This window comes from Protopterus annectens, chromosome 10.part0 (genome assembly GCF_019279795.1).
Source record: "Protopterus annectens isolate FY-2018-M chromosome 10.part0, PAN1.0, whole genome shotgun sequence".
NCBI lineage: Eukaryota > Metazoa > Chordata > Ceratodontiformes > Protopteridae > Protopterus > Protopterus annectens.
In genome coordinates, this window is record NC_056744.1 from 1212163686 (window position 1) to 1212178131 (window position 14446).

Here is a 14446-nt window from a genome sequence, read left to right on the forward strand (position 1 = left end):
TCACACACACACACTGTGCCCATCAGTTATAGACAGTTTTTGGGAGCATTGTTGGCATTTCTTAAACCCAGAGACTTTAGGTTCTTTATCTCTGGACTCTTTACACATGCTGAAACTGCAATAAAGTTATACCAAAAATAAGCTAAGCTAAACACACAGCAAAAAACAGTACAGGGAACTAACAGCTCTAGCCTCTAAGTTAAACAGGCGCTAGGCCCTCTAACTTAAACGGACCTAGCGAAGCTGATGGTGAACAGACAACACAAACCCTCTAATAAAAAACGGGTTACCTTTAGCTCTCTAAGTTAAATGAGCTAAAAGTGAAATACACAATTACCACAAGAGTGACAGGGATAGGCTAGGTCTAGTGAAAAAACGATGCCAATAAGCAACAACACAACAGGCAACAAATGATGCCAAAAACCTATAGAAAGGATAAACTGCCTCAACTAAGAACTACAATAACTCTAATAACAAGAAATGTGTCAAAAACAGCTATTAGTAAAGTGATCAATAAACACTTAGCCATGGCCAAGAAGAGAAAAACCCGAACTCGTCAAACGGCAAATGATATCTGGGGGTTACTGCAATGCATTGTGGGATAGGTATTCAGCCACAAGCCAAGTCAAAGACTTCGAGCTAGTGAAAAAAAAAAGTAAACAGTGACAATATCTCACCAAACCAAAAGGCAAGAAGGCACAAAAAAGTTGCAAGATAAAAGAACTTTATAATTTATTTGTAAAAATAATAAAATAAACACGTGAGCGCTTTCGTTTAACAAATGTAAACTTTATCAGACAAATGAATAAAATCAATCTGAAATTTAAATAGTACACTTTACTTTCTGATTGGATGAAACTACAGACATCATCTCAAGAAAATTAACCCCTCTTGTCTCATAATAAATCGAAGTTCTCTAACACACACACACACACACATATATATATATATATATATATATATATATATATATATATATATATAAATTCTAAACATTTGTAATTGTGCCAAACAGTTATACATAAATCATAAACCTTAAATAATGTGTAAATGAATAAATAAATGCATACATGCTGTTCTTAATGCATCTAGGATATACAGAATTGCAACTGGTGTTATACAATTAAAGTGGGTGATTCATTCATTGTTAATAATCTGGATACAGTATCAAAGGTAGATACAACTGCTCTTCTACAGCAATAGTATATGTGGCTATATGTGACCTATGTCCAGTATTTTACATAGGTAAAAGACAGGAAATTTAACCACAGAATCTATGAACATGTATATGCCATCAAAACGAACAACTTGAATAATGCCTTGGCGAGACACATTCATGCCAACACGACCACAATTTTAGATTTGTGGCCATTGACCATGTGGACATAGATGAAAAGAGACCATGGGGTGTCTATTTGGAAGTAAAAGAACTAAAATGGCAGGTTTTATTGACAGCAGACAAGTGACCAGGCATCAATGAAATAACTTCCATCACACCTGTTTAAAAACTCTAAAAACTCAAGGCCCTAGAAAGAAATAAAATAGTTGAAGGGGCAGTATGATATTTAACATGATTAAACAGTATAAAATCATTTTCTACTGTAGGGATATGTGTGTGTGTGTGTGTATATGTATATATATATATATATATATATATATATATATATATATATATATATATATGTATATATATATATATATATATATATATATATATATATATATATATATATATATATATATATATATATATATATATATACTTTTTTTGTAACATTTATAAGAAGATGTGTATTCTGTATATCCTAGATGCATTAAGAACAGCATGTATGCATTTATTTATTCATTTACGCATTATTTAAGGTTTATGATTTATGTATAATAGTTATAAATGTTTAGAATTTTTATACACACACACACACACACACACACACACACACACACATATATATATATATATATATATATATATATATATATATATATGTGTGTGTGTGTGTGTTAGAGAACTTCAATTTTTTATGGGACACGAGGCGTTAATTTTCTTGAGATGATGTCTGTAGTTTCAGCCAATCAGAAAGTAGAGTGTACTATTTAAATTTCAGATTGATTTTATTCATTTGTCTGATGAAGTTTACATTTGTTAAACGAAAGCGCTCACATGTTTATTTTGGGTCTATATTATAACATGAAGTGTCAAAACTTTGAATGTTATAACATTGAACTGGAAACCTCAAAGACTGACAATATCGAAGCCATGGAACATCGAATTCTTTCCCAAGGAAAGAATTTGGTGAGCTGTTTGCGTGGCTTCGCTATTTCCTCCACTGTGGTGTGTTGGGGGGTGTGGGGGGTGTGGGGGGTGAAGCTCCCCCACATTAGAATTAGTAGTGTAGTGTTTGTGTGTTTTGTACTGGAATAGCGATTTTTTTCCCAGGGAAAAAAATTGCTGTTCTCAGTCTTCAGGGTTTTCAGCTTTCGTGGTTTTGGGTTCGATGTTATAACATTTGAAGTTTTGACACTTTGTTGTTATAATATAGACCCATTTATTTTATTATTTTTACAAATAAATTATCAAGTTCTTTTATCTTGCAACTTTTTTGTGCCTTCTTGCCTTTTGGTTTGGTGAGGTATTGTCACTGTTTACTTGTTTTTCTTCAGTTGGTCCTTGTTTCTTCAGCAGTTTGTCATGGCATCAGGCAGTGACTTGAATACCTCCCAACCATCATCTAGTACTGTGCAGAATGAAGGGAATTCGGATATAGGCTATTTAACTGCTCTTGTCATGCAGTTAACACAAAGAATGGATAAACTATACCAACAAATGGACATTATAACCCAAAATAATGCTACTGGGACTTCCAATGCTCAAAGGGAAGTCAGCGATGTGTCTACAGACTTTAACATCACCCCTCAGTGCCTTGCTGCCCGCCCATCAACGGAATCAGCATCTAGACAAGAAACGATGTGCAGCCGCACAACCTGGAAGCAGGAGAACGAGAAGGAACAAATATACAGAATGCGGCTACTTTCAGAGAACAGAATGGCTTCAGGAAAGAAATTCCGCAATTAAATGACTGGTTGCCATCTGGACTTGCCTTCAACAATGGAACTGGACATAATTTCTCTTCGACTGAAGGTAAACTCAGCGATTTTGACATGAAACTTTTGCACTGCAAGAAACTGCAGCTTGAAAATACTAATTTAAGGGAAGGCATCAGGTTAAAAGTTGTCCCCAAGGGCCTGAGACTATGGCGTTTCCCATCAGGATTAATTAATAACTCTATATTTCATCTTGAACTGTTACAACTGTTTGATAGATGTGGACTTGAGCTGTTAGAATTATTGGTGAAAAAACAATGCAAGTGAAATAGATATTTTATTTGAAGAGTTAACTGTCTTAGACAAAGCTATCTGTGAAGATAGGGAATATGACTTAATGAAATATGAACATTTAAGAATATATAATAGCACTGACCAGCACATTAACAAACTGAAAGCTGATAAGTTAAACAAGATTGACAGACATGTTAATGACTATGCAAATGGTGTTGCATATCCCAAGCCTCCAGGTACACATAGAAAAGCCAGAAATGTAGTTAATGACAACAGGAATTTTTCATCAAATTCTGGCACTGATCTGGAAGGCGAGGGAAACATAGCTAGGAGAGAGGATGAGTTGGGCTCTAACTTTTTTAAAGTGTACCCTGAACTAAGGAGAAGCGAAAGAATAAAGTGAATTAAAACACTAAAAGACAGCAACCTCAGGTAGGGTTTCAAGCCCCATGGTTTCAAGGGGCCAGGCCCAAAACCAGGAACTGGAGGACATAAGTGTGCACCATGACAACATTTTTTGTGAAAAAGTGGTTGATGAGTTTGTTAAGCACGAACAGGATGTAATTATTCCAGTTTTGAACAATAGTAACAATGATTTCTCATGCACAGTGATATTGAATAGACAGAAGGATTTTATTGTATATAATTACTCAGAGTCTTGCATAGATGAGTCAATAGCAGATTTACTTTCAAAAGGAATAACATTTGTACCCGCTACAAGGTTTAATGTGGTCGACACTGTCATTGATTTAAAAATTTATCTAAGAAAGTTGACTTTATTATTATTGTATGAGAACCATGATCATGATAACAACCATAATATTTTCAGGATTAGTTCCACCTACACCCCCCCCCCCTTACATCCTAAGCTTGCCATGTATGACAAGCTCTGTGAATTAGATTTACATAACCTACATAAAAATAAAAACTCTATTAGTCCAGACTTTATGAATGTTAATTCAGAGGAACAGAACAGTTTGACATCATTACAAAGGTAAGATGTTAGGATCATGAAACCAGACAAGGAGGGAAGGGTTTTGATCATGGACACAGCTAGGTACACTCATAAATTGTAAACCATGCTTAATGCTGAAAACTATAGAGAAGTTTCCCTTAACGAACTTAATGGAGCCTATAGGAAAATTTATGGGCAACTGAATGATATGTTCTTGGAGAGGAGAATAGACATTTCATTATACAACTATTTAAATGTAATTACCCAAGAATTCCAGTATTTTTTGGCATTCCCAAGATCCACAAAGGCCTTTCGGATCCCCCTATGAGGCCTTTAGTGGATGGTAGGGATTCGATAACAGCTGCATGTGCCCAGCATTTAGACTATGAGTTGAACAAATTGCTAACAAATGAAATTCAGATATGCAAAGACTCCTGGACATGCTTGGAACATATTAACAATATAGTATTTGACAAGAAAGACCTATTAGTCACTACTGACGTGAAATATTTATATACCGTCATTCCACAGACTACTGGTTTGGATTGGGTTAATGAAATGTTATTAGAGCATAAGGTTCACCAAGATAATGTTAATCTCATCTTGGAATTATTGGAAATAGTTTTAACCAACAATTTATTTATATTCAACAACAAATATTATTGGCAAACAACTGGTGTAGCCATGGGTTCAGCTTGGGGGGGGGGGGGGTGTTCACCAACACAGTCATGGCATACTGGGAAAGTCAGTTTGTATTTCAGTCAAGCTATTATTCCCACATCAAAATGTATCACAGATTCCAAGATGACATCAGTTTAATATGGGGAGGCCCCCCCAGAATTACTTGAACAATTTTTACAATACATAAATACTACTACCTCTTTTTTACATTTCACTTGGGTTGTTAATGTTGACCATATGGACTATTTAGATGTTCATCTCTTATGGGATGTATGCCACAACTACTTACAGAAAAAAGACTTATTCCAACTCTTTTCTTCATTATAGTAGCTCACACCCTGAGCTCCAAAAGTGATCGGTTGTTAAAGGTCAGCTGCTTGGATTGTGTCAAGTGATGAAGATTTTGAGTTAGAATGTATTAACTTGAAACAAATGTTTCTGAAAAGGGCATACCCTTTACAGTTAATCACCAGAATAGTAAAAGTCACAGAAAAGAGGGAATCAGATCACTTGAGACTGATAGTTAATAGCAATATTTTAGAAAGTGACCATTTGATTTGCGAATCCAGTTTGTTTCATGTGACACAAAATTCTTTGATAGAAAATTGTTCTTATAGAAGCAACATTGATTCTTTTAGTTTGGAAGCAATTGTACCTAACCACACACAGAATACCTTTTTAGATCAGAATACAAATAGAAGGAACAGTAATGTATTTCTGAAATCGTTAACCATCACCTATAGTGCAGATTCTGACAGTTTAAGAAAGATTTTTCAGAAGAACTGGGACATCCTTATGGAGGATGTAGACATTAGGACCCGGTTGGGTGATAGGCCAACAATAACATACAGGAAGGGTAGAAATTTAAAAGATCTCCTCAAGAGTGGACACCAACTGCATGGGTACAACCATTTGGGCATATTAAAATGTGGAACATGCAATTGGTGTCATAAAATTAAAGTGGGTGATTCATTCATTATTAATAATCTGGAATACAGTATCAAAGGTAGATACAACTGCTCTTATAAAGCAATAGTATATGTGTCTATATATGACCTATGTCCAGTATTTTACATAGGTAAAACAGAGAGGAAATTTAGCCACAGAATCTATGAACATGTATATGCCATCAAAAAGAACTTGAATAATGCCTTGGCGAGACACATTCATGCCAACATTGACCACAATTTTGGAGTTATGGCCATTGACCATGTGGACATAGATGAAAAGAGAACATGGAGTGTCCATTTGGAAGTAAAAGAACTAAAATGGCAGGTTTTATTGAGAGCAGACAAGTGACCAGGCATCAATGAAATAACTTCCATCACACCTGTTTTAAAACTCAAAACCCTAGAAAGAAAGAAAACAGTTGAAGGGGCAGTATGATATTTAGCATAAACAAACAGTATAAAATCATTTCCTAGTCTAGGGATATATATATATATATATATATATATATATATATATATATATATATATATATATATATATATATGTTTAGAATTTTTTATACATACATATATATATATATATATATATATATATATATATATTAGAGAAAGTCAATTTATTATGGGACAAGAGGGGTTAATTTTCTTGAGATGATGTCTGTAGTTTCATCCAATCAGAAAGTAGAGTGCACTATTTAAATTTCAGATTGATTTTATTCATTTATCTGATGAAGTTTACATTTGTTAAACGAAAGCGCTCACATGTTTATTTTATTATTTTTACAAATAAATTTTTTTGTACCTTCTTGCATTTTGGTTTGGTGAGGTATTGTCACTGTTTACTTGTTTTTCTTCAGTTGGTCCTTATTACTTCGAGCTAGTGTATTGGCTGAGTTGGTGCCGAGTATCAGCTCCGAACCCATCCAGTAAGAAAGAAGGCAAGAAGGACAACATAACATCAATGTTTTTGCAGGCAGGTAATCCCCCTGCACCACCCATGTTGGGGGCTGCGCCCTCCATACCCCCTAGTAATAAGATATACTAACACCAAGATCACACAAAATTGTGGAAAGGGAATAATCCTAAGCCCCAACAACTGTGCGATCTTGCATACCTGACGGTTATCTGTTTAACTAAGCATGTGCACCCATATATATATATATATATATATATATATATATATATATATATATATATATATATATCTTTGACAGCAAATGCAATAGTGGCTTTTAAAACAGGTATGCACTGAAGATTGATCAGGATCAATCTTGGACTGCCGATCATGCCTTCTAATACTTTGCGACTGGGGCAGTTGCTCCCTTCACCTTGCCCTAGCTTCATTACTGTTTGCAATGCTGCACATCTTGGACTAATCATATTTAAAGTGGCAGGGTAGTAAAGGAGTAGGGAGCTGTAGGGATATACTGTGATAATAAGATAGTGAAGAATCTTACTATAAAAGCATTTAACAGTGCAGGTAGGGAAGTTTCTCCTTCCCAACACTATTGTGCAATTTCTGAATTAGTAAATTAACGGATGGTGTGGCACTGAAAAAGACTGTTTTGTTTTTATTTGTGTTTTATTAAATGGGGCAGGGCTTTATGTTTTTTTACAATTTGTTTGGTTCTGATTAAAGACATTATGATAAGATATCATATACTCACTGATATTAATGATGATGCTTACTTAATAATAAACATAATCTAAAAGTAATTAGGTTTTACTACTGTTTTACAATACCACACAATTTTTGAACAACTGACTGAAGTGTTGAGAGATCCATTACTCAGTATCCTGATGAAAAAACAAGTGGGAAAGAAGAAAAGTTGTCCAGCAGTGATCATGTGCTAGGCACGGTGTTCTACAGATAATAGCATTCTTTTAAAAACATTTTATATTATATTGTCTCACCAGTAACAATTTCTCTAACTTTAGGTATGACATCAGTGTTCTCTTCTAGTGGGGTGTGTCCTTTAAGCTGTCTTTCCAGAGCTTGAATTTTTTCTAGAGCTTCTCGCAACTGCTCATCTAGGTTGAATGCACGTGCTTCTGCCTTTTGGGCATGCTCTTCTGTTTTGCTATCAAAGAAGAGAAGAATTTATTACAACTGTACAGATTAAATAATATTTCAAAAACTAATTGACAAAACAACTGACATGGAAAGTTGTTCTTTTTGGTCACCTTGTAATATTAACTTCTGACATTTTTCTTCTTTTGTAATACTGTCAACCTTCATTTTCTAATTATAAGGCTGGGGTAACAAGCTTAAAAGTCTCATATGTTACTTTCCAAAGTATTATTTGGACCCCAAATGTAACACAGAGTACTGCGAAATGTGTGGAGTTTGTAATCACATTTCAAAGTTTACGTTCCTGAACTTTTAAACCAAATTTGATCCATATACATTTTAGCAGTTTTTCTTTTTCACTCGTTAGAAATATTCTGCTAAAGAAAACTTGACAGGGAACAGTTTCATTCTACAAGCTTTTATCAGATGTATGCATTATTTGATCAGAACAAAACCTCATATAAACAGTTGTTTATTATTTAGAAGTGTGACATTTCTGTTGCAAATATCTCTTTATAACATAAGCAGAAAAGACAAGTAGGAATGTGCAAGTCCTTATTTTACAATGAAAAGTAATAAAAATGCATGAAAGCTGAGTGAGGATCTAGTGTGAAATTTCTGTTGCAAATATATCTGTATAACATAAGCAGAGAAGACAAGTAGGAAGTTGCAAATCCTTATTTTACAATGAAAAATAATAAAAATGTATGAAAGCTGAGTGAGGATCTAGTATAATAAAAAGGCCACTTGGTTGTACATATGTTGATAATAATAACTACCAGAACTAGGAATTCTGGGCAGCTTTACAGGTACAGATGTGAAAGAACATACCATAATAGTAGATATTTCAACAGATCAATTTTGCAGCAATGTTAATTGATGGGACATATCCTGCCAAGGATACCATACATCTAGTCAGTGTAGGAAAGTATAGGTGCACATTCCTTTCATCTGACCTTAGACCTATACATGAGAATAAATTATGGTACCTACAGGACTTACAGGTGTGAAAATCCTCTTTTCTTGCCCAGGAAAAACTCAGGCTTATACCTTAAGAAGATAGGCTCATTTAAGAGAAAACATAGAGGGAGAATATATAGGAAAAAATATTCCACCGCAATCTAGGTTAGATAAAGGAGGATAAAGGGGAATGTTGAGAGGGTGAATTTACTGCAACAGTGATCTAGTTGAACATGCACTTTTATGGTAAGTTCTTACACAACTATAGATCACTGGTGCAGTAATGCTAACTAATGAGACAATTCCCAGAGCTCTTATGCAGATTGGGTGAAGGTCTGGGAGACAGAAATGGAGTCCGGTAACCCGTAAGGGATGGCAAAACCTGTTTTGGTTCTAGAGAAGGCATCTGTTTTGTAATGTTTCATAAAGTTGTGTGTGGAAGACCATGTAGCTGTCTCTAATACAAGTCTGGTATCAAGACCCTTGAAAAAATAGCAAAAGAAGCAACATATATTGTAGAAAGAAATCAATAACTAATAAGTTTTACTAATGCTTTTAGTCTTGTCAAAACATAATGTTAGTTGTTTGTGTACTTCCAGTAAATGAAGAATTCTTTCCTCCTTATTTTGAGGATTAGGGAAGAACAAGGAAAAGGATAAACTGATTCTGAAACATTTTGATCATCACTTTAGACATAAAAGAAGGGTTAGTCATGAGTGTACCCTGTCTCCATGAAACACCAGAAAAGGGGGAGTAGACATGATGGTTTATAATTCAGAGACCCTTTTTGCAGTGGTTAAGGCTACAGGTAGTACTGTTTTCCAAGTACAAAAGTTTAGAGATACAGAAGAAACTGGATCAAAAGGTGGTAATGTTAATTTTCAAGAACATAATTCAGCTCACATAGAGGAAGAATAGATTTTCTGGGTGGCCTGGTGAGTAAATTTGCCTTTTAAGAACTGTTTGACCTTAAACCATGAAGAAAGAGCTGGATCCTTTGGAAGGTAGGCAGAAGTAACTGGCAAATGTACCTTAATGGAGGTATATGCCAGGCCTAAGTTGAGCATCTTACACAAATATTTCAGGATGAAGGGAATCCCCACTTGATATGGATCTAGTCCTATGCTTTGGCAACATAAAGAAAATCTCTTCTATTTAGAAATATACAATTTTCTTGTTGTAGGTTTTTATAGCCTCCTTTATAAGTTTATTTTTATATATTTTTTATATATGTCATGTTTCTTTAAGTTTGCAAAGTATTATGTCATGTGATTTCAATTTTGTATTTAAACTGATGTGGTTTTATGTGTTTGATATTACACCCGATGAAGCTATTGGTGAAAGTGATTGTGTTTGATTAAATATACTGCTTTTGAACCTGGAGTCTTGCCTACGCTGGTTTTGTGCTATTTTTTTTTCTGTTATTTGTGAGTGAAGGTACCTGGAAATCAGTGGTGGTTGTGTTAGCAGTTTTTCTTCTTTTTTTTCTACACCACTGTTTACTGGATGATGGCTGCCGGGTCAGAGAATATTGAACTGGATTATACTCCAATTCTAATTAATGGTTTGACTGTTTCCAGCACTGAATTTTTTCTGTCCGAGGTAAAAGAGCACACTAATCCACTGCCAGGTTGAAGTAACACAAAGCGTGGACTTTGTTATGCTCAGAAGTCATTTATTTACCCTAGAAAATGAACTTTTTAAATTAAAAAGATTGCAATATCAGAAATTTCATATGGAGGCATGTTTAAAGGAAGGTGTTATACCAAGAAGGTTGAGAGTGTTAAAAATGCCCTCTTAAGTGAACTGTGAATCAACTTTGTTTGTTGAGTGGCAAAGACTAAACATTAACACCAGTATAAATTATCTGCAGCTCCTGGCTGATTCAGCCGACAGGGAGATAGGATTGGTATTGATTTCTATTAAAAATAAGCACTCAGAATTGTACCAATGTTTTAGTGCTGATATCCTGGACAGATATGTATGGGAAATGCTGGAAGGGTGTGCGTTTACTCCAGGAAACTTTTACAAACCAAATTGAAGATACTACAAAGGGATAAACGGGACTTTGCAGGTGGTAATATTTTCACATGGCCTCGTTACACTGAAAATCCACAAGGTGGCACTAACATGAATGAGAGAAATATAGGAACTAGTTTGTTGGAGCACAATTTAGTCAGTGTTGCAGACGTGAGAGGTACGGTTCATCCTGAAGGTAGCTCGTTGGTTCCTAATCAAGGAACGCCCGCGCTGCAAGCTGAAACAGAGAAATAACTGGGTGCACACCGTAAAACAGTTACGACTGTAGCGCAAGTTCATAATGAAGAAGGGAGAGTATCTCCTGCTAATAATGTGAATCTTTTTTACATTTATCTTGCCCCCAGAGCATTGTCTTTCCCCTACCGATGAGAGAGAGGTCCACGTTGAGAGGAGGCAGACAACAGAGGGGCAGAAGTCAAGTGAGGAACATACAGAAGCACGAGGAAACAGGGGTGAGTTCTTACAACATAAAGAAGGCATTCATGAATGCCAAGACTTAGTTTTGAACTTATCCAATTATGTTCTGACTCATGAAGAACTTTTAGTCCTAAACAAAGGACTTTCATTTATTCCTAGTACAGACTCAAATATTTCTGAAATAATTTTGGACATTAAACATTAAACAATTTAATAATAACTTAATGTTATAAACTTAACAATAACTTAATGTGCAAATTAATGTATGGTGGTGAAGTAGCAGATACCTCTGTGAATTTGTTTAAGAAACCGAGCGCATTTGTTCACAAACTAAATCCTTTAGTACAAGCTTTTGAAGAATTGTGTATTGATGTTTATGACTTATATTACAAACAATGCTCCAATAGAAAGTTTTAAACATTTTAATTTGAGCAAAGCAGTGCATTTAGCCCTTCATGACTTAGAAAATAATATGGCAATTATGATTCAACCTGCTGATAAGGATGGACAAATAATTATATTAGATAAAGAGAAGTATGATGATGCTATGTACTTGATGTTGAGTGATGATACTTCTTATACACTAATCATAAGAGTGAAAGTTAATGAAATGATGCAGAGGGTAACCCTTAAAATCAAAGAATTGAATCATCTAGGAATTATATTTGAGAATTTATGTCAGTATTTCATTGTATTGCACCCCCTTATACCCATGATACAAGGCTTGCCAAAAGTACATAAGAATAGTTCAAATCCTCCTATGAGACCAACTGTGGCTGGCGCCAATTGGTGCACTGAACCCATTTCTATATATATTGAAAAGATATTGAGACCTGTTCTGAATAGTTCAGAATACATATTAAAGGATACTGAACATTTTCTTAAGGATCTCTACCTTTATACCTCAAAGAAAGGACTAGGGAAACAGATCTTACTGGTTACATTGGATGTTGTTTCATTATTTACGTCTATTCCAAATGAGCTAGGTATAGAATATGCTATCAAATATATGGAAGTGAATTCATGTACCAATGGCAATAAATTAACTCAAATTAGAGAATTATTGCGCTTGGTACTAGAAAACAATGTGTTTATATTTAGAGATTCTATCTATTGGCAAAATGTCGTAGCGATGGGCACTCCTTGTGCTAATAGCTATGCCAATGCAGTAATGGCCACATGGGAAAGTGAACATCTAATAGGAGGCCCATTCAATACCCAAATTTTATTTTTTAGGAGGTTTGTGGATGACCTCTTTTTGTTATGGGGGGCATATCTGATATGCTGACAGAATTTGTATGATATTTAAACAATAGCACGAAGTTTCTGACATTTACCGCACTATGGTCTGAAACAAGTATTAATTTCCTAGATGTAACTGTGTGTAAAGATGATAGTAACATGTTGAGCACTAAACTTTATAGGAAAACATGTCGAGTTAACCATCTACTCAACAGGCAAAGTATGCATCCGCAGTATATTTTTAGAAATGTTGTCCAAAACCAGTTCTATAGGGCTTCTAGGCTCAATGTTAGCAATATAGATTTTCAAGAACAGATATGTAGTACTGGCATGTAGTTAATAAATAGGGGATGTGAAAGAGATATGGTACACAGAGGTATATCAAATGTTTTGGATAAGAGAACTACTAGAGCCAAACCCTATTACTCTGAACCAATACAAGACATAAATAATTCCTACAACAGACAGAGTAACAAACTAAGGATGTCTTTCACATACTCGAGTAATATTAACCAGTATACTGGCATCATTAAGAAAAACTGGAACATACTGACAACGAATGAACAAGTAAGTAGATTTATAGATTCTGTTCCACAATTTGTTTTCAGAAATAAAAAGTCACTTAGGAGATGTTTGTGTACTCCGAGAGACAATAACAAACCTGCTATACAAGGGCATACCATGCCTTGTAGGAAATGTTCTTTTTGTTCATATATCAATAGTAGCACCATTTTTTTGAACCCAGACACAGGTGAATTGTTTAAATTTAATATCAGGGCCACTTGCACTAGTATGCATGTGGTATAGTTGGCTGTGTGCAAAGTTTGCACCAAATTTTATGTTGGAAAAACCGACAAAATGTTGAAAGACAGGATCAGGGAACACATATACCATGTAGGCAAGAGGAGCATGTTTAATGCTCTGGCAAAACATGTTGCCAATACTGATGTCACGCATTGTTTTAGTTTTATGGTTATAGGAATGAATTTTGAAAATAAAAGGGTAGGAGATACTAGGTTAAAAACAGAAGAAATTGAAGCCCAGTGGATTATAATGGAGGGCTAATGCTGGCCACGGATTAAATGATTGTATACCTTTGAGACCTACCTTGAAATCTAGGCCATTGCTTAAGAAATAATTAGGTAGGATTTGTGTGTGTGTGTGTGTGTGTGTGTATATATATATATATATATATATATATATATATATATATATATATATATATATATTAATACATTTTTAATTTTATTTTTGCGGCTGTGCTCAGTAGATATAGGTGTGTATGTGTGTGTGTGTATATAGATATATATATATATATATATATATATATATATATATATATATATATATATTGCATTTTGTGAATATAACATATACACACACACACACACATATATATATATATATATATATATATATATATATATATATACAAATATATTTTTATATATGTTATCTTTATTTAAGTTTGCAAAGTATTATGTCATGTGATTTTAATTTTGTATTTAAACTGATGTGGTTTTATGTGTTTGATATTACACCTGATGAAGCTATTGGTGAAAGTGCTTGTGTTTGATTAAATCTACTGCTTTTGAACCTGGAGCCTTGCCTATGCTGGTTTTGTGCTATTTTTATTCTGTTCTTTGGGAGCGAAGGTACCTGGAAATCATTGGTGGTTGTGTCAGCAGTTTTTCTTCATATAAACAGTTGTTTATTATTTAGAAGTGTGAAATTTCTGTTGTAAATATCTCTATAACATAAGCAGAAAAGACAAGTAGGAAGGTGCAAGTCCTT

At 34.4% G+C, this 14446-nt stretch overlaps 1 protein-coding gene across 1 annotated transcript in view; it reads right to left on the bottom strand.

Moving 5' to 3' along the window:
- AXDND1 (axonemal dynein light chain domain containing 1) overlaps positions 1-14446 on the bottom strand; it is a 2684234-nt gene that overhangs the window by 72510 nt on the left and 2597278 nt on the right. Inside the window, exon 25 of the mRNA XM_044085955.1 lies at positions 7837-8003. Coding sequence (XP_043941890.1) covers positions 7837-8003 — 167 coding nt within the window. The remainder of the gene's footprint in view (positions 1-7836; positions 8004-14446) is intronic.